This window comes from Pteropus vampyrus, unplaced genomic scaffold (genome assembly GCF_000151845.1).
Source record: "Pteropus vampyrus isolate Shadow unplaced genomic scaffold, Pvam_2.0 Scaffold37, whole genome shotgun sequence".
Lineage (NCBI taxonomy): Eukaryota > Metazoa > Chordata > Mammalia > Chiroptera > Pteropodidae > Pteropus > Pteropus vampyrus.
In genome coordinates this window covers 6615610-6641414 of record NW_011888818.1, presented here as the reverse complement: position 1 = coordinate 6641414, position 25805 = coordinate 6615610, and the positions used below count along the sequence as shown (strand labels likewise).

Genomic DNA, 25805 nt, shown 5'->3' with positions numbered 1-25805 from the left:
AGGTCCAGTTGCTTGGTCTTCAGTTCAATTAATACTTCCTAATATCACTCATCTCTTGACACAAGCAGGTGATTTCAGACAGTTCCATTCTGACCACCCCTGACAAACCTACAAGGAGGATCTCATCCACTGCAACTAAGAGAAAAGGAATCTGTTCAGGGAGCTTTTGAGAAACAGAGAGGCAACAGAGACCTTGAGTGAAAACCCTGAATTTAATGTGATATTGGGGGGAGCCCCATCCCTCCCTTTCTACCACCCACCCATCCGGCCTGTTGTCAGTTGGGTGAGGGCTGCCCCCAGTCTCCGTCCTGCGGTTCTGGGTACCATCCCATCTTGTGCTCAGTCAGCCTCCTGGGCCTGTCTTTCTGTGAATCTCCTGTGGGACATAGAAGAAGACATTGTGTGGGCTTTATCGTATTAGCTCTATAATTAGCTACCTTCTCCAACCCATCCCTTCCTACCCATTGCTCTCTAAGCCCTTTACCTTCTCGCATACTCATACAGTGCCTGTTTTCGCTCCTGTAGGCTCTCCTGCCGGGCCCAGGAGGACTTGGCAAATGTAAGGGCTGTGGGCTGAGGGGTCACCGGGCCAGAGCTGGGAAACTGAGGTGATCACAATGTCAGAGGGCTTGCGAAGTCATCATCATTAAACACGCATCGAATGCCTACTTTACAAGAGAGGCACTGTGCTAGGGTCTCAGGATCAAAAAAGAGACACCAGGGATAGGGAGTATGTAGACTGCCCCATCCCTCCCCAAGTCTTGGATCTGACCATTTCCTGGGTCTCACCTTGGGGGCGGAGACTGTGGGAAGGGACTGGGTCCCTTCAGTGATATCTTCAGGAACAAAAGCTACGGCTCCCTCAAGCAGATTAGTGATGGTCAAGTCTACGCAGCCAGTCCTGGCTGGAGAAAAGGGAAGAGAGGAGAGGAGATCTGTTTCCCTGCTCACCTTTCCCCTCACCACCCACTTTTCTTCTCTTTGCTTATCTTCCTGTGTGAGGCTACCCTTTTCCATACCTAGGTCTCTCTGGATGACGACCAGTGGCACATGGGGTAAAACTTCCTTGACTCTCTGAGCCAAAGTTGCCAACTGTACATCAGGAGAAGGGCCTGGGGAGGGAGGGAAAGAAGACTGGGCTGCAAAAAAGAAATTCGAAATATAGTGAGTAGAGAACGAGGAGGAAGGAGAAGCTGACTAGCACAGGAATAGGGAAGAAACTACAACAGGCTGGAAAAAAACCAAAAAGCTTTGTGTATAGAGACCACATACCTGACTGGGGACGCAATCTGGGGTGTCTTTGTCGTTTCATGTGCTCTGCTTTGTCTGCTGGAGTGAGTCGTGTTCCTGTCTGGCCCAATTCTTTGGCCACCAGCTAGGGAAAATAGGAAGGTTGGAAGTGTCAAAGTCTCAAGCCTTCTTTCCTCTCTGCCTAAGGAAAGCCCCTACCTCCACCCTGCCTGTGTACCCTACCACCTGTTGTACACGGAGGGCAAACTCCTCATTCCCCTCCCCTAGCTGGCGATGAACAGGACGGAGCCACCTGCAAAAAACAGTCAGGGCCATGGTGGGGGCACCCGGAGTAAAGGGTGTCACCCTCTCCCTGCTTTGATACTAGTATTCAAGGAAAAGTGGTGTTAAGAGTGAGAAAGAGTAAATACTTTGTATTGCCTCCGTAGTGGAACCTTTATATTAACAGATCTGCAAATGGACAAGGCAGGGGCAACTACTTCCTTAACCTTGAGGTGAGCTTTTCCCAGACATCAAAAAATGAGAACAGTTAATACCTTACTTGATACACCGTGAAAGGGACGAAAAGTGACCACAGTAGTTCTGAGACCCAGGAGGCATCTGACACCGTCTGAGAGGAAGGCATGAAGTGAAGTCTAAGTCTGGCCAGGAGTGGGAACATTCCTCTTAACCTCCCCCCTGCCCCTGCCCGAGATTCACCAACCAATACACACTCACCACAGAGACTAGGGGTCTCTGGACTTGCAGGGTAAGAGGCTGTACCACATCCTGGATGGAAAATGGCCAGGAACTAGATGAAGAGAGAGTAGGATGGGATTCTAGCCAGCCCAATCAGCAGCTCATATCTAACTAAAAATAGGAAACTTTCAAACTGTACAAGTAGATAAATGTGGGAATAAAGGGATTCAGAGGAAAGAACCCTAAGTAGGTAGAAAAGAAATGAACTAGGAATGGAGAGTGTAGGGCTGAAGAAGGTTGTGAAAACCCAAGGTTCCCCAAGCCTGACCACCTACCTACCCAGTTAGAGACCAATACCTGTGCTTACCCACCTGAAGTGCAGGAGCCCCTCCCGGCCATTGGTGGCCTCTTCCTCGGGGAATAGCAGCAGAGGGGTTGGGGGAAGCCTCGTGGAAGCACAGAATCTCTTGAGTGACTCCACCAACTCTCCCCGCCCATCCATCTCCATGAAGCCCCGAGACCAGCACACAAAACTGGGGGGGCTGTTGAGTAGAGGCTGGGGACAGGGAAGAAAGAAAGAAAAAAAGAATGTTGGGAAGTGATAAAAACTGACATATGGAGTAGAGAAGCGGGGTTAGGGGTAAGGCTCAGTCAGTGGCTCCTGGTCCCCAAGGAAATTGTGGGAGGGCAGTGAGGGGTCCTTGAGCTGGGCCCAAGGGAACTGGCCATGGCGCTCTCGGCTTCGCCCCCGACTCACGGTGCTACAGCTGGTGATCAGGTTAACTATGTTGTGGTCGAAAGGTGTTACGTGGTTGGAAATGAGGACCCTGACACGATGATCCCGGAGTGCTGAGTCCTCCTGCCGGACCACGAGCCCCAGCACCGCACACATGGTCCGGACCACGAACCTGGGGGACGCAGACAGTGGTGACCGCACGGCCTCGGACCGGGCCCAGCCGTGACTCCCCCCTCCCTATGCCGAGCACCCGAGTTGGAACCTGCGAAGGACGCTGTCTGGCAGCGCGCAGCTGACCAGGAAGACGTGGATCCCAAGAAAGAGGCGCAGAACGAGAAGGCAGAACCCGACGGGCGCGTAGAGCAACAGCGCGAGGAGCAGGAAGCCGTCACCCGGGAGCCTGGGGGCGAGAGGTGGGGTGATCAGGCGCCGAAGGCCGAGTGGACGCGGGAGATGGCCTCTTCCCGCCGGAACTCTTACCGGTGCGAGTCAAAGAGCCGCTCCGGCCCCGGCGCCGGGGGAGGTTCCATCGCAGCTGCTCTAGGGGTGTTCGGCCGCCGCCGCCATCTTTGCGCCCCGCCGCAGGGGCTCCTGGGAAGGCGGAGTCTCCGGGCGTCCGCCCAGGGTGCCAGGACCCGAAATCCTGAGGCGCCCCGGAAGGGCTAGCGGCCCCAGCATGCCTCGCGGGTCTTTGGGCCACCTCAGAGCTCGCGTCCCGCAGAGACCACAATTCCCGGCATTCGCGGGGCAGGGGCGGAGTCGGGCTCCGGGAATCCCGGTCCCGGCGTGCACTTCTGGAGGACTTCAGGTACCGGCGTGCCCCGCGTCCCGCGGTCAGCCAGCTCGCGTCCAGGGTGCCGCCTCTGTGTAGGGAGGGCGAGGAGGCAGCCGAGGCGGAGCTCATGGCTGCACTGAGGGCGGGGCGGGGTGCAGGCTGTAGCCTCTGGGGATGGCGGGCTTTAGGGGGGATTCGCTGGGGGAAGGGACCCCTGTTGACTCCTGACCTCCGGGTCCTACTGACGTCAGGAACTCCTGACCCTCGTACCCGAGTGACTTATGGGACCCCCAGTCTCCGGGTCCGGTTGTCTATGGGGGTGCCTGGATCACGGACATGTCTGACGTCGAGGACTTCGGATTCTCGAGCGCGGCTGACAGCGGGGACCCCAGATTCCCGGACCCAGGAGGACTCAGGGACCCCTGGAGCCCGTCTGCGCGTGTGGCTGGCGGTGGCACTGGGCGTTGGGGGGGCAGTGCTGCTGTTGTTGTGGGGCGGGGGGCGGGGTCCCCCGGCCGTCTTTGCCTCTGTCCTTGGCTCGCCGCCCAGCTCTCCCCGGAGCCAGTACAACTTCATCGCAGACGTGGTGGAGAAGACGGCACCTGCCGTGGTTTATATCGAGATCTTGGGCCGGTAACAGTGGGGTAGACCTGGAGGTACCAAAGCTGTGGGCTAGAGGGCAGGCGACCAGGAGGGGTACGATCTCCTCACATCCATGCTTTCTCCCCATCCCAGGCACCCTTTCTCGGGCCGCGAAGTCCCTATATCAAATGGCTCAGGATTCGTGGTGGCTGCTGACGGGCTCATCGTTACTAATGCCCATGTGGTGGCTGATCGGCGCCGAGTCCGTGTGAGGCTGCCTAGCGGCGACACGTATGAAGCCATGGTCACAGCCGTGGATCCCGTGGCGGACATCGCCACGCTGAGGATTCAGACCAAGGTGGGGGTCTGGGCAGGCTGGGTTGGGTTGGGACTGTGAATTTGCTCGCATTTCCAGATGACAGGTCCCTTGTACCCATTCATTCTTAGGAACCTCTTCCCACACTGCCCCTGGGACGCTCATCTGATGTCCGGCAAGGGGAGTTTGTTGTTGCCATGGGAAGTCCCTTTGCACTGCAGAACACGATCACATCCGGCATCGTCAGCTCCGCTCAGCGTCCAGCTAGAGACCTAGGCCTCCCCCAAGCCAATGTGGAATACATCCAGACTGATGCAGCTATTGATGTGCGTCCTGATATGAGAAAACTGACAGTCCAGGTTGGGGGAGGGAGAGAGGCTGTGTGGTGCAAGCACCAAGTGTGATAGATGGCGGATGAGCCTATATATTGGGGTTGAGCTACAAAAATATGGTTACTCATTCATGGGCTGGGAAAAGAATTTGAAGAAAATGCCTACATCCTGGTTATGCTCTCAGGCATAGAGTCCCTGGATCTCTTCCATATTTTCTCCTTGTCCTGCAGTTTGGAAATTCTGGAGGTCCCTTGGTTAACCTGGTGAGTGGGTCATCCTTCTCTCCAAGAATTCCTGCCCCAGGTCAGTGTGGGATTTCCCTACTTTAACCATGTTTGGTCAAGGCTTTGAACAGTCCCTTGTTGGCTGTCTCCCAGAATCCAACCAGATCTCTCCAACTCCCTGCTACTCTTGTTCAGGTACCCCCATCTCCTACTATTTGTTTGGGCTAGGGAATAGTGGGCTCTGTCCCTGCAGGATGGGGAGGTGATCGGGGTGAATACCATGAAGGTCACAGCTGGAATCTCCTTTGCCATCCCTTCTGATCGCCTTCGAGAGTTTCTGCATCGTGGGGAAAAGAAGAGTGAGCCTGGCTTAGGGGAAAAGGGGTTCCCTTAAGTGGTGGGAGGGGCATCCATTGGGTCTTGCTGGAGAGGGGTCTATTGGGAGGGGAAGGAGGGGAAGGAAGAATGTAGCTGGGTGGGGCTCATTTGTCTCTTTATCACAGATTCCTGGTTTGGAATCAGTGGGTCCCAGCGCCGATACATTGGGGTGATGATGCTGACCCTGACTCCCAGGTATGACCTTTAGGGGTAGTGACATGTAGGACCACCAGTATACTCAGTCGTGCACAACTGGCACTTCTCTTGAGCTTTGTTCTCAATCTTCTCTTTATCTATGGTGAATTGCCTCATATTTGCAGCTATCAGAAGAGCTGTCTTCTCATCCCACTCCATTTTACACACCTACCACCAATTTGATTTCACCCCATTACTGCTTTAAAACTTTCAATCTATTAACCTGGTGTTTAGGGGCCAGTTTCCATTTGTCTCCATTTTAATCTCCAGACCTGGCTTCCTACATGTATATATTCTGTTGCAGCCAACCTGATTTCCTACCCTCAGGTTTCTATTTGAGTTGTTTTTATTTCATATAGTTAAATATCAGACCCATCCTTCTAGGCTCAGCTTAAGTTCTACTCCCTCTTTAAAAGCTTCTCTTAGGATTTTAGAATGAGATTAGTGCTACTGATTTAACACCATCTGTCATTTGGAATTAGGTACCTTTTATATATATGTCCCACTTCCTAACTACTAGAAGGCAGAAATGAATTGCCTTTGTATCTGGAGTACCTAGTGCATACCTTATCCATACAGTTGTCAGTGTGTTGATGAGAGATTTGAGGTGAACCCAAGATGGGGAGAGCACTTTGGTGTGGTTAACAGGGTGGCCTGTGTCCTTTCAGCATCCTTGCTGAACTACAGCTTCGAGAACCAAGCTTTCCTGATGTTCAGCATGGCGTGCTCATCCATAAAGTCATCCTGGACTCCCCTGCACACCGGTGAGGGAGAGACTGCACTGAGAGGTGGGGGTAGGTGAGATTCACATGTGTCCTTGAACTGGTCTGTCTACTTTTTCCTTTCTCTGTCCATCTTTTGCAATAGGGCTGGTCTGCGGCCGGGTGATGTGATCTTGGCCATTGGGGAGCAGCTGGTACAAAATGCTGAAGATATTTATGAAGCTGTTCGAACCCAATCCCAGCTGGCAGTGCGGGTCCGGCGGGGACCAGAAACATTGACCTTATATGTGACCCCTGAAGTCACAGAATGAATAGATCAGGAAGAGTATGAGGCTACTGCTCTGATTTCTACTTTGCTTTCCTGGCCTAGGCTCTGAGGGCATCTGGACAGAGGATTAAATGAACCAGTGGGGGGGCAGGTCCCTCCAACCACCAGCACCAATCCCTGGGCTCTGAGGAATCAAAAAAACACTTTTTATATAAAATAAAATTATACTTAGCAACATGTTATAGTCAAAAATGGGGGGTGTGCTGATCTTTTCTGCCACAAAAAGGCTAGAGGTAAAGCTGTATCCCCCCGAACTGAGGGGAGATACTGGAACTGACCATCCTGACCTCCCTATTCAAGAAAATGAGCTGCTGTCTGTCATTCTGGCCAGTTAATCAGGTGCTGCTCTCTTTGTGGCCTGCTCAGCTTGGTGCTGGGTCTGGGATCCAGGATTCCCCATGTTTGGCTTCAGATCCAGACAGCTGGCCTAGGAAGGAGGGCAATAACATCGGCTTACAGTTCCACATCCACAGTGCACATTGGATGAGTGTAAGGGGCCTGCTGACATCAGGGGTTCCTTGGTAAGCTCCTGAGGTAATGGCAGCCTCAGACCCCTGCCATTAGGGGCCAGTGGTGGTGTGCAGAGGTGGGTGGTGGCATATTAGATGATCTGGTTGCTGGTCTGGCCAGGGTAGCGCTCGAATCTCTTGTTGGCCTCTTCACCGAAGGCATCCCCTGCAAGGTGAATGGGTGGTTTGCGCAGGAAAGCAGACCCATCTTGGGGAAGGGTAGGTAGAAGTGGGGGGGGCGGGCTGGGAAATACAGCCGTGGGTGGGAAGACATAGAAACAAGGAGAAGTGAGTAAAGGCTTTTCCCTCCCATCCCTGTCTTCCTGGGCTATTCTTCCCACCAAATACCAATGTGACAGTTGTGCACCCAGATGCGATGTCCATCATATTTGCAATTACATTTCATTGCATTGTTGGTGAAGTCACTCTCTGCTACTTCAAAATTGGGGTTTATGACCACCTGTGAGAGAAAGGCAATGCAATTCTAAGGTGTCTTTGATAAACACTCTTCCCACTTGCTAGCTAGAAATCTCAGACCCCAGGCACCTGCAGAATGTAGTTTCCTGGCTTCACATCTGTGATGTCAATCCACTGACAGTCAATGTCATGCCGGTAGAGATCCCAGCAACCCACGGTGATGCCCTGCTCTCCAAAGTTGGCACACTCATACCTTTTGGAGACATCTGAAGGGATTCGTATATATCAGTGTGAGGCAAGGCTGTGGGTTGGAGTTACTGTGGTCCATTTTAGACTGGTCCAACTCACCCTCCTGACACTCGGTGTCTTCTAGGCAGAAACTAGCTTTGTGGCCCTCTGCCACCTTGGTGCCATTGGGAGTCAGGATATCATAGTGAGTGAAAATGTCCATACTGTGGTAATGCCTGTGAAGACAAGGGAACCCCTGTTTCATTCCCTGATCCCAGCAGATTTACCCCATCCCCAATGGCTTTGCCCTTCTACTCGACCCTCTCACCCATGACACTCGTGCCACACCCAGGAGTGGCGCCCAGCCTTGGGCCTGAAGTCAGCTCGTCCCAGGTTGTGAATCTGGGAGGAGAATCGGAGTAGACGCCGGTGCCCATAAGGCCAGTTGGCTGAGCGGGCTGAGCGGGCCAGGCAGTTCTCTTCTGCAGCACAGTAGAGCATGTGCAAGGGTCGGTCCTCGATGTAGGCAGTCTCTTGCACCAGTGCTGAGTGAAGCAGCAGATCTGATGCAGCTGCACCCAGGAAGGAAGGAGAGTGTTAGAAGTCACTGTTGAAGGATGGGGACAGATGGGATGCCTCTATCCCCCATAGTGTTTGTGAGGCTGGTTTTCCACATGGAAGCAGTGCCCTTCTACATTACAGCCCTCTCTTTCTTTGAAAGGGGTGGCCCAGAACGTCCCTTCCCCAGCTTGCTCATTACTCACTCTCAGAACAGATGACTCCAGCAGTGAAGCGGGTTTCTGTCCTCTTGCAAGCGATATGGGTACCGTGATGTGCACATTGGTCCAGGGACATCTCGGTCCCTGTGCAGCGTACTCCACTCATCACCACCTCTGTTATATTCCCCGAGTCCCAGTACCAGGTCTCCTGGGGACATGTGTAGGTGTTTTTGTGAGGCTCCACCATCCAGCCTCCTGGGCCAAAGGACTAATTTCCAGTCCTCTGCCCTAAGCACAGGCTTTGGAAGCAACTACCTTGGTTCCCTTCTCCTCTTTCCCACTCACCTGCAGGCCATGGTTGGCATAGCCCAGTCCAAGTTGCCTACAGGCCACCATGGCTTCCAGTGTGCCCCAGTCATCCCCACAGATGAGGCCCCAGCGAAGGGGTCCAGGTCCCCCTATTTGCACCTCTACTCGCCCCTCATGTCGGCTGCGGCCCCCACTGAGTCGGATCTATAGTGAGAGAATGGAAGAGCTGGGGAAGCTTTTGTGGTAGGGTAGTGGGAGACTAGCAGGCATGTGACTGAAGGGTGATTCAGAGGCACATAAAGGGCTAGCAGTGGTGGTGTCAGGAGGGAGATCCAGAGTGGCAGGGGCCTAGGACAGTGGGCTGGAGGCCATCACACTGCAGAGCATGACCAGGACTGGATAAGATGTGACACCTGAGCCAAGGTAGAAAGTATGACTGACCTTGGTCTCTACCCCAGTGTAGGGCAGGTTGCATCGGACCCCAGCATCCTGGCCATGGGAACAGTCCTCAGCTGTGATGTTCTTGTGGGGGCACTTCCAGAGGGAGGATTCCTGTCCAGAGCATCGAACTTCACTCAAGTGGATGGCACCCATGCCTAAGGTCAGAGGTCAAAGATCAGGAGATTACAGTTGGGCCTTTACTGCCTGCCCAGGGGTCTCCTTCCCAAGGACTGTATCCCGCAGGAGCGTGTACCTCCTTCCTTGTCCCTCCCACCTTAATCCCTCTCACCCTGCCCCATGCGGGCACCACTCAGAGCCTCTCGAGCACTCCCGAAGCCCAGCTCCCGACACACCACGCTGGCTGCCTGTAGGTCCCATTTGCGGTCACAGACAGTGCCCCACGTGCCAGCCTTCAGGACTTCCACCCGGCCCTCTCCAGGGTGGGCCCCACCCTTTAGACGCACTCGGGCCTATAGAGAAGAGAGATGTGTCCAATGGCAGTGAATGGGAATGTCAGTGCAGAAAGGGCTGAGCAGACCTGGAGATGAATGAGACTCTGGTGGGTGGGAGGGGTGGGGTCTCAGATCTGTGGCCCACCCCCTGGAGGGTTCCTTTCTATCCTCAGGTCAGGGCTGTGCTTAGGGGTGGCCAGGCTAGGGGATTCTCCACCTGGGGTGGGGAAGGTCACAGTCACTGTCTCACACACCTCCCCCTGAGGCTTCGACTGTTGTTGCTTCTTCTGGCCACTGGATGCTGCGTAGAGAGGACCTGGCACACAGCTCACCACCGCAGGGGCCCCCCCAGGGCACCTGGTGGTGTCATTGGCACGATAGAACTCCAAGGTGCAGAGGGAGAGGTGGGCCTCCGTGCCCACGCACGCCACCCCATGCAGACCAAAGGAGTGTTGCTGCCGCTGGGCCAGCAGCCTGGGGGGACAGGAGTGGGGAGCAGTAGGGTAAAACAATGCTCCTGCCTCTTTGCCCACAACCCGCCTCCCATTCCATGTCTCCACCATCCCCCAACTCTTCACAACCGCTCTATTCCTCCTCTTCTCCTCTTCTCTGGTACGTTGTACTCCGAAGAGACAAAGGGAATGGTGAGTTTTCAGGCTGAAAGAGCCCTGGTTACCCAGATAGGAGGGTCTCTGGGGACTTTCTGCAGCAGAAGAACCCTATAGGAAGGTGATAAGTCTCAACTTGCCTGATAGAAACCTTGTTCCAAATGGTTTTAGGCTGCTGACCCTAACAGAGGCTGAGGCTGACTGAGGTTGAGGCTGCTGTGCAAAGAGGATGGGAAGCTAAAACTGCCCAGTAGGCAGAGATGGGCAGGAGGGGGCAGCTGACACAAACAGGAAGCCCGAAGAGCCAGAGCGAGCAGATCCTCCTATTGTGCCAAGACTGGAATATCTGAATGAGTCAGGATGCAAAGGAGTAAGAGTAAGTCTTGAATCTAAATGGCTCCTCAGAGGCCAGAGAGACTTCCAGGCCAGGGGCTCTGCAGGCCAGAATATGATGGGCAGTTATGGGAAGAACAGACCAGATGGTGGATACGCAAAAGACGGGTTGGCATATAGAGAGAAGAAGATTTATAAACGCAAGACAGACTAAAGTTAGAAGGACCACATAGCCAGAGAAGGAGAGTGAATATGAACAGAATGGTAAACACATCCCCAGGCCTGAGCCAAGCTCTGAGTCTTTAATGAGGCAGTCTGTGCTTCTGCAACTTAAAGAGAGAATGTTCCATAGCCACCCAAGCAGGAAAATTGAATTAAACTAGAGATATTAAAACTTGAAAATACTGCAGAGAGATGCTTGAGGGGCTTTATCAATGCCAACGGAATGAGAGATTGCAGTGAGGTTTGTGATGAGAGAAACTACTTTCTTCTCAGAACAGTCCAAAAATGAAGGGAACCAGCCGAACCCTGATATTGGTGGAGTGGGCCTGGGAGGCTGATTTGCCAGTGAATTATTACGGTAATGTGCCCCATTACTTGATGTCAGAGGAAGGAAGGAATATGATGACTTGAGGCCATTGGCCAGGAAGACACAGAAAGAAGAAAGTGTTTATAAATACAACAGACAAAAGAAGCCTGGAGACTTGACAGAATGCCTTTGGAAGCTCAGGAAAGAGATTAGGTACTCTCCCAAAGTCCTGTTCGGCTGAAAATAAAAGTTAAAGAGGCCATCGCAGGAAAAAGACATCTCTCTTCTGAACTCCCTCCTCCACTTTCCCTACAACTGACAAAGTGAAAACAGCAGTGTGCACTTTAATGTGGGGGTTAGGGAAGCCCACGGTATGGTGATGGGCAAATATGACCCTAAACTAAAAGGCACTACAAGAACAACCCAAATTCCAAGCTCCTCTGAAGCCACCAGAAGGAGGAGCTGGGTCATGAGGGGAACCAGGGGACTACTAGAACATGCTGAAGAGAGGAGGGGATAATGAAAAGGAATGAATTCTTTGCACCTCAGTCACTGCTGAAGAAGTTATCAGGGACATTTTGCATGTGCAAATGGCCTTAGGAAGCCTAGCGAGATTTAATCAATGGGGTCAGAAGCCTTGCATTCCCTTGGGTTCTGAAGAAGCCCAGGAGGAAAATTATGCATCTGGGAGCCTAATCTTGTCGACTGAGCCAGAGGGGAAGGGGCTGTCAATTTGATCCCATTAAGTCTTACCTCTAAGCCAGTAGCACTTATTCTTAAAATTTAATCAAATAAAGGTAGGATGGGAACACTGATCCCTTAGACAAACAACCTCTTGGGGAAGAGGCAAGCGTGGCATCTGATGGACAAAAGTGCCAGAGTATCTACCAGAATTCACTGGTAGAAGATAAATGAGCGTGTGGAACAAGGATGGACTGATACAGAGATTTTTAAAAATCCTGTGGCAAGCACAATTCTGCAGAGACCAACATAAGGGCAAGCTTTTATGTTTCAGTGAATCACCTGGAAGGTGGTCTGTAATAGCTGCTGCTGCTCTTCCACCTCTTGGTGGAGACCCCTATCGCACCCCTTCCTGACCACAGCCAGATCCCCTGGGTCATCACTAGATGCTCCCTCTTCTCTCCACCCAGCCAGAACTTTATTTACCTCTTGATTGGCCCCCTGCCCACTTGGGGTTTGGGTTTGACTTTATGCTTGGTGATTGGTCTGAAAAAAGGAGAAAGCAGTTAATGGAGATAGTGGTTAGGTTCATGGCCCAGGAAAGACAGAGGATGATTTTTTTCTGTTTCTGGGAAGGATCCTTTATGCAGAATGTGGGAAGAAGGAGTAAAGTGAAGGCAGCCCTATTTGCCACAAACATTGACTGCCGCACACCACTGAACTGTATTTTATGATCTCACGCTGCTCTCTGGATTCAGCAACAGTGACAAGAAATCTAGTTATGTCAGTCCAGGTGGGTGAGGAGATAAGAGAAAAGTTAAGGCAGAAGAGAGAATGGGAATGTGGGTGAATTAAGGGAGGTGAAGACTGGGGGAAGGGGAGGAAGCATGCAGGTGGCTGAGGATGGAGTCTGAGCTATTTGGGGGAAATGTAAAGATGAGGCTGTTCCTCAGCCATTCCTACACTACTTCGTCCTTGTGCTTCCTAACATCGAAGCTCGCCCATTCCCATGCCTGCCTCCCCTCCCCTCCCATCCTGGAAGGGCCATTTTCCAGTCATATCCTTTACTTCAACAGCTTGGGTTTTGGGATGGACATGGATAGGCTGCCTTCCATCCATCCACCTCCTGGGGCCACAGGGGCGAGCAGGAGGTCCCAGGGCTCTTGCCCCATTACCTTACAAGGGGCTTGGGGCGTCGGGCGGAGGCTTTGGCCGCTCGCTTCCTCAACTTTCTGTGAGGATAAGACAATAGCAGAGTCAGGATCAGTCCAAAACCAAGTGAGAAAGGCTGGTGCAGTTGGGACCAGGGGCAAGGTTTCATTTCCAACGATCAGAGGTTTCCTGTGGCAGGATGTTATAACATCAGATAATCCCAAGACTCTACCCTTCACAACTGTTTGGCCTCATAAGTACATGACCAGGTGGGTGAGCAGCAGTGAAGGACATGGACTCAGGGCTGATAGAACCCTTACACCAGGACCCACAGAAATTAGGCTGAGGCGGATGGGTCGACAGTAAGTCTGATCTAAACCTGAGGAGAGGGCTAAGGGGAGGGTGGAGGTGGAAAGGCGTTAGGGATGTTAGGATTCCCAGACTGACCAAGCTGGGAGAGAAAACTGGCCTGGCCACACCTAGGAGGGCTGACTGTCTTTTTATTCTTGGATGTTCCCCGGCTTCTGGCATTTCCAGGTCTGAGGCCTGTGAACCAGGACCAAGGATCAAGGCTGGAAAATCCAAGGATGTCAACTTGGTTTGACTGAGGAAGAAGTGGCCAAGGAGCTTAGGATGACAGCACCTTTCCTGCCCAAGTTAAATCCTATATGCTTCAGTCATTCACAGACTGAGCTCATCCCCCAAACTTACTTCCAGGGAAATAAGTTCTAAAACCTTATTTCTTTTTAATTGGCTTAAATATTTGACTATTTTATTCTTTAAGAGGTTGTCTTAAGTCTAATGTCTGGAAACTAATGTCTGTTTCTCCTCTCATTCTCCCTTTGATTTCAAAGATCTTAATTCTGCCCCCTCTTTTCCCTGTCCACCTATGTATGGATGAATGCAGGCCTTGTCTGTCTGTTCTTATGTTTACGAAATTCCCTGTTGTCATCTTAGTCATCCTTTCTTTGAACATGTCCTGCTCTGCTGTTTTTCTTGAAGAGCCTATTGGATGTAGTGTACAGTGTGCAGATGCACTAGGATTTTTAATATATAGATAGACTCTAAACAGGGCTGAAGCTATTTCCTGCCCTGGCTTCTTCCTGAGGATGTACTTAATTGGCCTTTTTGCCCAAACATCCCAAATGTCCAACATTCCTAGCCAAGAGTCTACAGTAACTCTCAGGTCCCTTTCCTGAGACATTACTAAGAGTTTAAAACCTTTCATCATACAAGTATGTAGTGTGAAACTTTTTCTCCAAATGTTTTTCTCAGATGTGTCTAGAATGAAATATACTTGGCACTTCCTTTTACCAGTAACTTGATCATCTTGATCTCCAGAGTAGTACTCAGGAAAATGTAGTATTATGTAGAAATTTCAAAGTACAGTAGTCCCCCTGCCTTATCCATGGGGGATTCGTATTAAGACTCCCAGTGGATGCCTGAAATGGAGAATAGTACCAAATCCTATATAAACACTGCATTTTTCTTATAGGTATATACCTACGATAAAGTTTAATTTATAAGTTAGGCACAGTAAGAGATTAATGACAATAACTAATATAAAATAGAACAGTTATAACAACACACTGTAATAAAAGTTATGTTAATGGCTTTGGGGCCATTATTAAGTAAAAAAAGAATGACTTGACCACAAGCACTGTGATACACTAACTGTTGATCTGATCACCTAGACGGCTACTAAGTGACTACTGGGCAGGGAGTGTACACCGCGTGAATACGCTGGACAAAGGGACGATCCAGATCCCTGCTGGGACAGAGTGGATGGCACAAGATTTCATCACACTACTCAGAATCGTGCACAACTTCAAACTTGTGAATTGTTTGTTTCTGGAATTTTGTTTAATATTTTTAGACCACAGTGACCTCAAGTAACTGAAACTGCAGAAAGCAAAACCACAAAGATGGGGGGACTACTGTATCTTTTCTCTAAGTTATTTAAGGAGCTTACAAGGTTTTTATAATATATATTATATAGCATATGTAATTACATGTATATATATTATAAGGTATAATGTAGGCTATATTAACGACCTGCTACTTAGGACTAGAACTGATATTTGTCTTGATTTACATTTCTTCATTCATAAATATGCTTGTTTTCCCCTATCATTTATTCCTTCAACCATCAAACATAAAAACCTACCGACATCTGCACATCTTTTTCTCATTTCAACTGTCTCTATTCTCTAAGGCCACTCTCCACAACTGTTTCTGAATTCTATCCCTTATCCTTTCTCTCCTTCTTAATTGAGAAGTTGCCGTTTTCAATTAAATCCTTCTAAACATTTTCAAATCTCTCTCTCTCTCTATCTCTCCTCCTCTCCAACACCCCCCATCCCTCATCTCTCCATAGAAAGAATTTTCAAGAGCTGTTAATATTGACCATCTCTATATCCTTTCTTCCCCCCTCATTCCTTAATCTACTCCTTTCTGGTTTTCCCTAGCCATCATTATGAAATAATAAATCCAGTAGACATTTTTCCTTTTTCATCTTACTGAACTCTTGGCAGCATCTGACACTCTCTTCTTCCTTGGTTGTCATAACACTACTATCCTGGTTTAATTCCTAATTCCAGTTGCTTTCTTGGTCTTCTTTGCAGGCTCCTCCTCTATCTCATGACTTAAAATTTTGGAGCTCTGTCTAAGGCATTTTTTTCTTCTCACTCTACATCCTCTCTCTGTTTTCATTCACACCTAACTTTGTATATTCCATTGTCTTCTTGATGTTTCTACTTAGATAGCTTAAGGTTATCTAAAATGTAATACAGGTCAGGTCCAAAAAATAAACTCATAATTTTTTCAGCAAAATCCACTCTAGAAACCTAGGAGTCAACCTTCACAGTTCTCCCTTCTTTGGCTCCCAAATTCAATCCGCAACCAAGTTCTGTCAATGTTACTTCCTAAATATCTCTCCAATCCATCCACTCTTGTCCTTCTCCAAACTATTCTCAGAGACACAGTCAGAGTGAGCTTTTGGAGCCACAAACTTGATCATGTCCTCTCACAGCCCTCCTTATTAAAACACTTCAATGATTTCCCATTACTTTTATCATAAAGACCCAAATCCTTAACATAATCTATAAGATTTTCTAGGATCTGGTGCCTAATTACATCTCTTATCATCTCCATTTTCTCAGAACCCTGCACAGTGGTTTGCAAATAGTAGGAGTTCAAAAAAATTATCTGAACTGAACTAGACGAGTGATTTCTTACATAGCATTTAAGCTCTTAGAACATCAATTTTTTTTGCCTGCAAAAGGGTAGTAAATGGTTCAATTATCTGTGCATTCTTTCCCCCTTTCAAAATTCTATAACTTTCTCATGTTCTAGGGCAGAAATACCAAACCAAGTTTTAAAATGATAAATACATTATGTTCTGATTTTCTCATTCCCCAAATCTTACTGACTTGTATTAAAAATAGCAGATGCATCTTCTTTCTCTAAGGAAGGTAGAGTTGTTTATAAGTCTTGCTTATCCTTTGTAATTGTATTACCTATGAGAACGTCCCCTCTGTCTGACTTGACCTGTGGAAGAAGATCTATATCACATCCCCACCACACAATCTCCCAGGACTCTTGTAATCTCTTTCCCCACTAAGAATGATCTCTGTACTTAGTATATCTTCTTCTCCAGCCTTCATCTCAGACTCAGTAAGAGATTCCAATATGTATGCAAATATTCCTGATCTCTGAAAATTACTTCAGGCTGTGCATATCTAGGGATAATTCCTGGGTCTCAAACTTTCTGAGGATGGCTCACTTCTAAAATTAGTTCATATTAACTCGAAGCCTAGAGATGTCTGATGGCACTATTCTTCTCTCAAGCAGCTTCAGAATCACTTTAGGAATCTCTTCTCTTATTTTTACATTCTATCATCAGTCATCCTACATCTATTCATTCACTTTCCTCTTTGTTGTCACCTTCCTAATCAGCTTCATTTTTATAACAAACTCCTACTTGTTTTACTGAAACTAGAACCACCTCTTTCAATTCGCACCTCTTCTAATTCATCAGGCAAACTTTAAAAACCACTGGCCTTATTGTTATCACTGTTCCATACAAATACTTTTATTTTTAATTTTTCCATAAGATCAATCTGGCATTAAAAGTGTTCCATTTTTCTGGCCTTATTTATTCTTCTAGCTCCTTCTTCTATTTCTTAGTATAAGCCTTCCACTCTAGTCAACTGTCTTTCCAAATATATCCTATTCATATCATCTTATATGACTTCCTCATTGCTAAATTGTTTCTCAGTATTTGTTTTTAGACCCATCAGCAGCACTGATTCAGTTGATTGCTCTTGCCTCCTTGAAGTACTTTACTTAGCTTTCAAGGCCACCATGCTCACCTGGTTTTCCTTCTACCCACCTCACTGTTTGCATTTCACCTTATCTACCTGACCTCATAATGTTTAAGCTCCCCATGATTCAGTCCTTAGACTTTTCTTTTTCTATTTACACTCACTCCCTTGGTGATGTTGTCCGGTTTGAGGACTTAAAATACTTTTATTCAGCTGAACTTGAGTCTTATACCCAATTGCTTACTCAGCTTCACCATTTCAATGTCTTAAAGAACCTCAAATTTAACAGATCCCCAAATAAGTTCCTAATATACAACCCTTCCCTGCCATCCCCACATAAAACATGTTCCACGCACTATCTTCCTTATCAAATGAGGCCAACTTCATAATTAGCTTAGGCCAAAACCTTTGGAATGACCCTTAATTCCTCTACTCTCATACCACATTGAATCCATCAGCAAATCCTGTTGGCTTTACTTTCAACTACACACAGAATTTCATCATTTTTTTGCCATGTTCACTGGTCACCATCATCTCTTACTTTATTTACTTGACTTTGAGAAGACAATAACATCTTAATTAGTCTTTCTGCCTTGTTGATTCTACCATATGTATCCCTTACAGTCTATTGTTAATAAAGCAGCCAAAAAAGAAATAATAAATAAAAATAAATAAATAATAAAGAAAAACTTAAAAAAATGGAAGTCAGATTCATGCTTCTGCTCAGAACTTTATCTCACATGGAGTAAAAACAAATGTCCCCAATGGCACGATGTGATCTGGTTACCCATTCTTTCACTATCCTCCTACATCACATCCCCTCTCATTTTCTTCCTCGTTCACTCAGTTACAGCCCCAGTGGCCTCCTGGAGCATGACAAGAATGCCTTCTCCCTTCCCCTTCCCCCTACCCCATTTCCCAGGATCTTTTCATTTATGATCCCTCTTCCGGAAACTATTGGTTTAGATTTCTGCTAGCTTGTGCCTGCACCTCCTTTAAATCTTTTCTCAAATGATGCCTTCTTAAAGAGGCCTTTACTGACCACTCTATTTATCCCACTACCATTTTTGAAACTTTTCCTTGCTTTGTTTTTAATGATTATATTCTTTGTCATTCTTACATTTTGTAATTTTACTTTTATTTTCCAATTCTTCCCTAGTCTACAAGATTAGGGATTTTTGTTTGTTTTGTTCACTGTTGAATCTCTAGTGTCTACAATAGTTCTTGGCACACAGTAGGCACTCAATAAATAAATAGCAAATGAACAAATCTGTACATCTTTGTTCATGCTATCTGCTTCACTTGAAATGCCTGGTATTTAAATTGTACTCATCTTTTGAACCTGGTGTTTGGATTAGGAAAGATAAGGAACAAACACAGAGAAAGAAATATAGCCCCAAGGCAGATGATAGCAGAGGAGCAGAGCACATAGATGTTTTAAGACAGTTTGTGTTTCTAGACCAGAAAAAGTGTATCCCTTGGGCCGAAAGAACTTTCAGATGTGTCTCAGAGCCAAGGCAAGGAAAATGTTAGTGAGTATGGAAAAGACTGGAGGTTGGATAATGTATTGACTTTCAAAAAGAAGAAAAAGAATTCCTCAACTTGCAGTAAGTAATATTTTAGAATAAGTTATTAAATAAAAAGTTTGTGAGCACCGAGAAAAAAATATGGTGATCCTTAGAGACCTAAAAGGATTTCAGAAAAAATTAGGTCAGTCAAGCCACCATGATTTCCTTTTTTGATAAGATCACTAAATCAGAAGGCTGGAGAATGGCTGTGAACATAGTATACCTGGATTTTAGCAAAGACTAGCAAAATCTCCCATGATTTCATTATAAGAAGATAAGATGGCAAAACGTTGGCTACCTCACTGTAGTATTCAGTTTGTTCCCAATTGGTTGAAAAGATATTTCACAACTAATGAGTAAAGGCTTGATTTAAATTTGGAGGAAAGTTTCCTAAGAAGAGTTAAGCTTTGGTTTTAAACATTTCAACAATTCCAACAGTCATTCTGATGAAGCCAGAGGCATAGTTATCATGTCTATCTACCAGAGGAGGCTGGGCGGGATGACAGATGGTTTTTAAATGATGCAGCAAACTAATACGGTAAACTCAATATAGATTTAGGTTAAAACAGGCTGCTCTATCAGCACCAAGGATAAAGGAAGACCTGAGTTGGTTTTAGGTGATTACAAGTTCAATATGAGCAGTGGGATGCTGCCTCAACACAAAGGTAATGCAAAATCTAGACATGAGAGTTGAGCATTTTTACTGCACCCTGCTCTGATCTGACCATGTTATAAGTAGTGTGCCCAGTGGAAGGAGGGCACCTAGATGTCAAGAGGTCTTTCTGCAAAACTGATCTAAGGAAGAGCTGAAGGAAATAAGCATTTTTAGCCTGAAAAATAGATTGCAGAGAGACTATAAAGATTTCCAAATTTCTCAAAATGGCCAAATTAGATGTTCCAGGGAAGCGAGACGCTGTAAGCACAGAGCCGGTCACCATGTGATTTGTTACTCTAGAAGCTGTGCGCCAAGGATCCTGGGCAGGTGCCTCTGCCGAATGATAGATACTCTAGAAAACAGCCTAGGATCCCTGAGGGCTGGGTTGATCACAGACGCGCCTGACGGGCGGCCAGGACCCAGGGTAGGGCCGTCCTCCCTCTCCGGCTCTTAGGGATTGGCCCTCACTCGGAGACACCGCCCCGCGGGCCACATCCGGCCTGTCACGGTCCTCAGACCCCAGGCGCCCAGCCTTGCTCAGGACACACCAGGCGTTGCCTCGGCAGGGTACGCCCTCACCCTCTCTGAACTCAGACCCGGGCTCCGGGCCGCGCAGGAGCGGTGATCAAAACCGCCCGCGGGACTGTCGCCGCTGGGCGTGGCCTCGCAACCCAGCGCGCGCCCCGGGCCGGGGACTCTGCCAGACAACAGCTGGGGTCACGGCACCGACGTTCCACCAGCCGCCACTCGCCCCTCCCCGACTCCAGACCCGAGAGAAGCCTCACTGGTCCCCCTAGCAGACTCGCCTCAGGAAGCCCTTCATGGTCCCGCAAGATTTCTCACCTCTCCAGTCTCGCAAAGGCCTCCCCCATTTTCCCGCTATTTTAGAGCCCCAGAGACCCCCGGTGCCCAGACCCTCTCAGAGGTCTCTCAACCCCATTCCTCAAGGAGCATCCCTCCACCCCACTCCGCTCAACCAGCGCCCATGGTCCTTCACCTGTAGAAAGCCGCGTTGACCCTCTTTTCGCTGGGGAAGCCTAACATGCCGCAGACCACGTGGCTGTTGTGGGCACTCCAGCTTTGGTCACACACTTTCGACCAGCCATCGGGAAGCCTGACTTCGACCAGTCCCTCAGTCACCGGCAGGGGTCGCCTGCCCCACCCAACCGCTGGTCGAAGGCGCACCTCCTCCACTTGCAGGTGATGCTCTACCTGGGGATGGGACCACAAGCAGAGGAAAGAATCCCAATGGCGCCATTCACATGTCTGGCTACCCTTAAGAAACGCTGACTGAGTGTGCTTGCTGCAAATCCAATGGCCAGAGGCTGGACAGGGCTGGATAGGGCTGAGGGAGATGTGATGTCTTCCTTAGTAGTGTACTGAATGGGTGTGTGGGGTGTCGACTCTCCTGCAATCACAAGAGTGGAAGGACATGCTGTGCCCTAAGAAATGACTGAATGCTGAGGAAGGCGCACCTAGCTGTCTGGAGCAGGAGGGAGCACTTCAAAGAGAAAGTGGTATTGAAGGAGGGGGGAGGTAAGAAGGGAGACGTTCCAGGAGAGCACAGGATATCTTGGGGACCAGGGATGAAGTTGGAGAGGTTCCTGCCAGGTTTAGTAACTTGAATGTTAATCCTAAAACAAACTTGGACTTTAAAGCATCTAAGAGCTCTAACATTTGCTCCCGTGCACCCCTGCCTCCAGCCTCCTATCAACCCAAATTAGCCCATGGGACACATGGAATCCCCTGCCTTTAATCACATATAGCACCCCACAGCCCTCTCTGTCTGGCCAACCAGGGTGGGGTGTGTGTGTGTGTGTGTGTGTGTGTTTGTGAACTGCAGACCTCAATGACATTGGAGTCGGAGAAGCCAGGGAGGCGCTGGTCTTTGCAGATGACTCCGGCGTCCTCATCGTGGGTACAGTCACTGTTTCCCCAGCCCCTGGAGGCACATTCGGTCACACTCTGCTCAGTCCCACTGCAGCTCAGATTGTCCAGCCAGATGCGGCCTGCGGAGGGGTAGGTGAGGAGACAGAGAGGCTTGGGAAGGTAGATATAGGGAGTGATAGGGATGTTGGGGAGAGTGAGCATGGAGGCCTTGCACTTGGCCATAATGATATCATTTTTCTGGTAAGATAATGGGTGGGCAAGGGATAGCAGGCCCTGGAGGGAACAGGAAAAGAGGCATAGAATTGATGGAGGGTTGGTGGTGATCTGGGGATACTCAGGAGTTTGGCAGGGTGAATAAAAAACCAAGAGTCGACGTTGAAATTGTGCTCAGTTCTTAACCATTCAACGATAGCTACAATTAATCAAGCACTCTGCCATGGTGTGTACATACGTGATCATTCTTAGAACAGAGCTGCCATAAGATATTATCACTACTTTATATAAAGAAGTGGGGGTTCAGAGAAATTAAGTAACTTGCCTGAGCACACAGCCAACACATGGGAGCTTAGGGGTTTGAGCCATCTGTGAGACTTGGAAATCTAAGATCTTTCACCTCAGCCTCACTTACCCATGTGCCCACCCTGTCTGCACTTCCACACTGACCCTTGTTCTCTCTACCTGGACCATACTGCAATGAGTATCATTGACTTCATCTCAGAATTGGGTGAACCCTCAAAGTTGTCTTTCTCAGACACTGTGCAGAGACCCTGATGCATATCCTCATAAGGATTTCTCCAGCTTCTGCCGGGACACCTACCTCCTGCCCCACTTGGCCGATAACCATCACAAAGTTCTTGTGATTCTTGATGACTTTCCCCCATCAGGTCTAATTCAGTCCTTTGATGCCATCCAGAAAAATCCCTCAGCCACATGACTGCCTTCATATTTGAAGACAACCATCATGTAATTGCTATCAAAGGCTTTTTCTTTTCATATCTAACATCCCCGGTTTCTTCAACTATTTCTCCTTGAAACTTGGCTTCAAATCTTTCACATCTGGGCAGCTGCCCTCAGAAAGTATTTCCATTTTCTACTATCTTTCTTAAAATGTGGCATCTACACATGATACTTTATTTCAGAAGTGGTCTAGCCAGTGAGAATTGGGGTATCAGCTGCAGATTGCACCGTCCTGTCCATTAATCCCATTGTGGGTTCACACAGTGTAAGTACCCCCAGGCCTTGGTTGGAATTGTTGCTAAGCTCCTAGTCCTCACATTCATACCTATCCTACTCAGTTCCAGCTTGTCAGTTTCAGCTTTTGGCCTATAATCTGACTTTGTCAGCTGCAGTATCTGTGATCTTTTCTGGCTTTGGGACAGACATCCAGACATCATTTACCTGCTCTCAGCTTCCCATGAAAGCAGCTGTACTTTAACCGTACAAGGCTCACTGTATCAGGGCTGTCCTCATACATAGCTTTGTAGAATCATACTTTTTATAGCAGAAATGAACTTAGATATTATCTAGTCTTTTTGCACATGGGGCATCTGGGGCTCAGAGATGGCAATGATTAGCCAAAGGTCACACAGCTCTGAGAAGTGACTATATTGGCTGGTTTGTCACCCAGGGGTTTACTTGACACTGGCTATTCTTGGCGTCCTGTGTCCCTGTGGCTGTGCCATCCTGACGTTCTCTCCCCCTGCATTTAAGTCACACTTAGGCAATATCTAGGCTATGCCTGGGGCATTGCTCACCTGTTCCAGGGCCATATTTGGCGCTGTGGGTCCAGCCTGTGGCTTCTGTGAAGCCCAGCTCCCGGCAGAGAACATGGGCAGCCTGTAGCGTGAAGTCATCATCACAGATGGTGCCCCATTCACCAGCTCGCTGTATCTCCACACGGCCCTCGAAGGGCTTTCTGGGGAAGCCGGCCAGCCGGAACCGCAGCCCCTGGCTCCCGGCCCTCTTCTCAGGGCCCATGGATGGGGATGGAGATGGAGATCCCAGGCATGAACTGCAGAGCAGGCACAGCAGCAGCCCCCAGGGGCTCCACTGCCAGACACTGACAGGTCCCATGGCAGGGAAGGCCTGGGTGCCCCGGAGAGAGAGAGTGTGTGAGAGACACTGAGATTGAGCCAGGCTCAGGTCCAAGAGAGAGGTCATGAGAGGAAAAGAGACACTGAGTAAGACCAGAGACAGAGGGCGTGCGAGAGAAAGAGAAGCACCCAGGGACTAAGAGAGACAGTGAGAGAAATGCACACTAGATAGGGGCTGAAACACTGAGTCAAGAGGCGCAGATTGAGAGATTCAGATTGGGAAGGGGGAGAGAGAAGGGGAGGGAGAGAGTAAGAGAAGGAGAGAGAGTAAGAGAAGGAGAAGGAGAGGGAGAAAAAGAGAGAAAAAGATAGACATAGAGACAGAGAGAGAGGCTTTCCCTCCCTGTCGTAAAGAGTAAAATTCTCAGTATTAGTTATGTGTCACAATGACCTTCCCTAGTTCTGTCATCATCACCTCCATTACCTCTATTCACTAATGTATGAGACTCTGAGATAAAAAAAAACAGTGATTAGAGACCCCGAGCCAGAGGATGCTTGGGATAAAAAGATAGAGACCGAACAAGAAACACACAAAGAAGAGGACCCAGACAGACAGGATGTGAAAAGAAGGGAAACTGTGGGAATGAAAGGGGGCCAAACAGAGACAGCAGAGAGACAACGATGAAGATGGACAAAAGGTGATTGAGAGAGAGCCAGGCACACAGAATTGGGGAGCAACCCAGAGAGGCAACAGGTGAGGAGGAGAGCAACCGACAGGAGCCAAGAAGCAGAGGTAGGAGGGACCCAGATGACCCCATTCAGCTAATCAGAGGACAGACAGCTGATTGTGGAGAGAGGCAGGCAAGGAGACCCTTGGATCTAAAGTCCCCTGAATGGGAGCCAAGCCCAAAGTCCTATCTGGGCAGATTCTGAGGCAGAGAGGGCAGAGAGGGCAGAGACCTGAATGTGCGGAAAGCCAGCTCCATATCCTCCCCAGCACACAGGCTCTCACAGGCACTGCATAGTCCAGGGGCCTGGGAGGGCCAGGTCTCAAGCTGGGTTGGTGGGGGTGGGATAGGGTAGAATTGTAGGATTGTCCAAGCCTCCTGCCAACATGGCCACCACTGTCACTGGGCAACCAGAGGCCAGGGCACCCTCAACTCCTCAGCCAAGGCCTTCCCTCTGTCTGGGGCTGAAAACAGCCCCTCTACAGCAAGCCCCCCCAGCATGCTTCCTCCGGCCTCAGACAAACAACCCAACAGGACAGCTTTGTTCTGAGGATATTTTGGCTTGAGGGCCCAGGGGTAGGGCCTCACAGAGGAGTCCCCAGCTTTAGGGCCCTCCCGACTGCCCTATTTGGAAAACCCTGCAGCTGCCCTCCCCGCTCCCGCCCCCCACAAATATCTGTCTCCTCTCTACACTCCTCTTGTCTCACACTTCTTTGGCAATAATAAAACCCTCACAGCTTCCCCTCGACTTCATCCCACATCACTCCTTTGCCCCGGTCCCTCCACCATCCTTTCCATCAGCAACTCCCCTTCCTCTTGCCGGCAGCTTGACTTCCCTACCTTTAGCTGAGCGGAGGTCCTAGTTCGGGGCTGGAAGAAGAGTCCTGGTCCTCGAGATCAGTGCTGGGACTTCCAAAAAAAAAAAAAAAAAAAAAAAAGCGCTTGGTCAGGCAAGACTGGACCTCCCTCTCCCTTCTCCTTTCGTCCCTCCCACGTCCCCTTGAGCCCTCCCACATTCCGCCTTCTCCCTGGGTTCCTCCCTGGTCAGGTCCCTCCTCTTGGACCTCTCCTTCCCCGTGGAGCTTGGTGAACGCTGTTGCTCCACCTCCCTACGCCCCCCGCACCTCCTGGCTGTCTCAATGAAGCTTTCTTTTCCCGCGAGTTGGAGGCCGGGCAGCTGCGGTCAGGGGCAGGACGCGCAAGAGGCCACGGGCCCGCTGACCGGCCCAGGCGGCGACCCCTGTGGCGGCGGGAGGCCGCGGCTCAGCTCCGGGCTCGGGGAAGCGTTCCAGACCCCAGACCCCTGCCCTTCCCCCACGTCCCCCGCTCGGCAGAGAGTAAACGGCCCGGCTGGGGGCGGGTCCGGTCGAGATGGGGGGGGTACTCTGAGGCCATAAGGGCTCACGTGGCCCCTCCGAGGCCCCAGGGCGCCCGTCCGCATTTTCGAGGTGATGTCACGGCCTTCACTCTGATGTCACGTAGAGCATGTGACGTCGCACGCAGCCCCCAAGCCCAGGCGCCAGATCCCTCTGGCTGAAACCGCGAGGTGTCTGTTGGCGAAGCCCAGGGCTATGGGTAGGGGCCCGAAGGGGGTGGGCCGCCCGGCTCATCTGGGGGACCCCTCCCTTTCTTGCGTCTCTCCTTCCTCCCCCATTGCATTCGGCGGGGTCCGGGGGAGGGGCGGGAACGCCCGGGGTGGGCCAGGCCTCGC

General features: G+C 49.5%; 3 protein-coding genes across 18 annotated transcripts; 1 reads left to right on the top strand and 2 right to left on the bottom strand.

The window, feature by feature from the left end:
• Positions 1 to 193: 193 nt before the first annotated feature.
• On the bottom strand, positions 194 to 3458 carry AUP1 (AUP1, lipid droplet regulating VLDL assembly factor). 5 transcript variants are annotated; one of them, XR_895775.2, is made up of 12 exons: positions 3146 to 3458; positions 2928 to 3065; positions 2687 to 2837; positions 2301 to 2485; positions 1969 to 2041; positions 1788 to 1861; positions 1477 to 1543; positions 1273 to 1375; positions 1020 to 1139; positions 790 to 905; positions 485 to 665; positions 194 to 376 (listed from the first exon to the last, which is right to left on the bottom strand). XR_895775.2 is itself a non-coding variant. In XM_011358091.2 (12 exons), the coding sequence occupies exons 1-12, from the start codon at positions 3193 to 3195 to the stop codon at positions 340 to 342; spliced, it is 1233 nt and encodes a 410-aa protein (XP_011356393.1). In that variant the 5' UTR covers positions 3196 to 3458; the 3' UTR covers positions 194 to 339. The 5 variants fall into 5 exon arrangements, 4 of the variants coding, with proteins under 4 accessions (XP_011356393.1, XP_011356394.1, XP_011356392.1 ...); XM_011358091.2 differs by having other exon boundaries at positions 485 to 603; XM_011358092.2 differs by having other exon boundaries at positions 485 to 603; positions 1020 to 1112; positions 3146 to 3282.
• On the top strand, positions 2976 to 13678 carry HTRA2 (HtrA serine peptidase 2). Of its 3 annotated transcripts, XR_002779823.1 has the most exons (11): positions 2976 to 4073; positions 4176 to 4380; positions 4470 to 4664; positions 4901 to 4933; positions 5148 to 5253; positions 5398 to 5467; positions 6136 to 6261; positions 9158 to 9300; positions 10372 to 11113; positions 12380 to 12536; positions 13433 to 13678. XR_002779823.1 is itself a non-coding variant. In XM_011358094.2 (8 exons), exons 1-8 carry the CDS (start codon positions 3568 to 3570, stop codon positions 6498 to 6500), a joined length of 1377 nt encoding a protein of 458 aa, XP_011356396.1. In that variant the 5' UTR covers positions 2976 to 3567; the 3' UTR covers positions 6501 to 6709. The 3 variants fall into 3 exon arrangements, 1 of the variants encoding a protein (XP_011356396.1); XR_002779824.1 differs by lacking the exon at positions 12380 to 12536 and having other exon boundaries at positions 10372 to 10576; XM_011358094.2 differs by lacking the exons at positions 9158 to 9300; positions 10372 to 11113; positions 12380 to 12536; positions 13433 to 13678 and adding an exon at positions 6335 to 6709 and having other exon boundaries at positions 6136 to 6231.
• On the bottom strand, positions 5778 to 25725 carry LOXL3 (lysyl oxidase like 3). 10 transcript variants are annotated; one of them, XM_011358095.2, is made up of 17 exons: positions 25219 to 25725; positions 24935 to 25003; positions 23088 to 23418; positions 21289 to 21452; positions 20441 to 20655; positions 12919 to 12975; positions 12230 to 12289; positions 9847 to 10066; positions 9430 to 9610; positions 9141 to 9295; positions 8736 to 8903; positions 8436 to 8598; positions 8000 to 8243; positions 7792 to 7907; positions 7573 to 7709; positions 7375 to 7486; positions 6650 to 7192 (listed from the first exon to the last, which is right to left on the bottom strand). In XM_011358095.2, the coding sequence occupies exons 3-17, from the start codon at positions 23404 to 23406 to the stop codon at positions 7119 to 7121; spliced, it is 2385 nt and encodes a 794-aa protein (XP_011356397.1). In that variant the 5' UTR covers positions 23407 to 23418; positions 24935 to 25003; positions 25219 to 25725; the 3' UTR covers positions 6650 to 7118. The 10 variants fall into 10 exon arrangements, with proteins under 10 accessions (XP_011356400.1, XP_011356397.1, XP_023385221.1 ...); XM_023529453.1 differs by having other exon boundaries at positions 23088 to 25003; XM_023529454.1 differs by lacking the exon at positions 25219 to 25725 and having other exon boundaries at positions 23088 to 23769; positions 24935 to 25195.
• Positions 25726 to 25805: the final 80 nt, after the last annotated feature.

Bases quoted from the DNA above. Each gene is read 5' to 3' on its own strand.
- LOXL3 (XM_023529453.1), bottom strand. From the start codon at position 23,493: ATGACCTCTCTCTTGGACCTGAGCCTGGCTCAATCTCAGTGTCTCTCA. The intron at 9,611-9,846 runs GTGTGTGAGACA...TCTTCTCTATAG, and splicing joins AGTCGAAGCCTCAGGGGGAG to GCCCGAGTGCGTCTAAAGGG. The intron at 8,904-9,140 runs GTCAGTCATACT...CTCTCACTATAG, and splicing joins ACACTGGGGTAGAGACCAAG to ATCCGACTCAGTGGGGGCCG.
- HTRA2 (XM_011358094.2), top strand. From the start codon at position 3,568: ATGGCTGCACTGAGGGCGGGGCGGGGTGCAGGCTGTAGCCTCTGGGGA. The intron at 4,665-4,900 runs GTGCGTCCTGAT...CTTGTCCTGCAG, and splicing joins AGACTGATGCAGCTATTGAT to TTTGGAAATTCTGGAGGTCC. The intron at 4,934-5,147 runs GTGAGTGGGTCA...CTGTCCCTGCAG, and splicing joins GAGGTCCCTTGGTTAACCTG to GATGGGGAGGTGATCGGGGT.
- AUP1 (XM_011358090.2), bottom strand. From the start codon at position 3,195: ATGGAACCTCCCCCGGCGCCGGGGCCGGAGCGGCTCTTTGACTCGCAC. The intron at 2,042-2,300 runs GTGGGTAAGCAC...CTCTTCATCTAG, and splicing joins GAGGGGCTCCTGCACTTCAG to TTCCTGGCCATTTTCCATCC. The intron at 1,544-1,787 runs GTATTAACTGTT...TGTTTTTTGCAG, and splicing joins TTCACGGTGTATCAAGTAAG to GTGGCTCCGTCCTGTTCATC.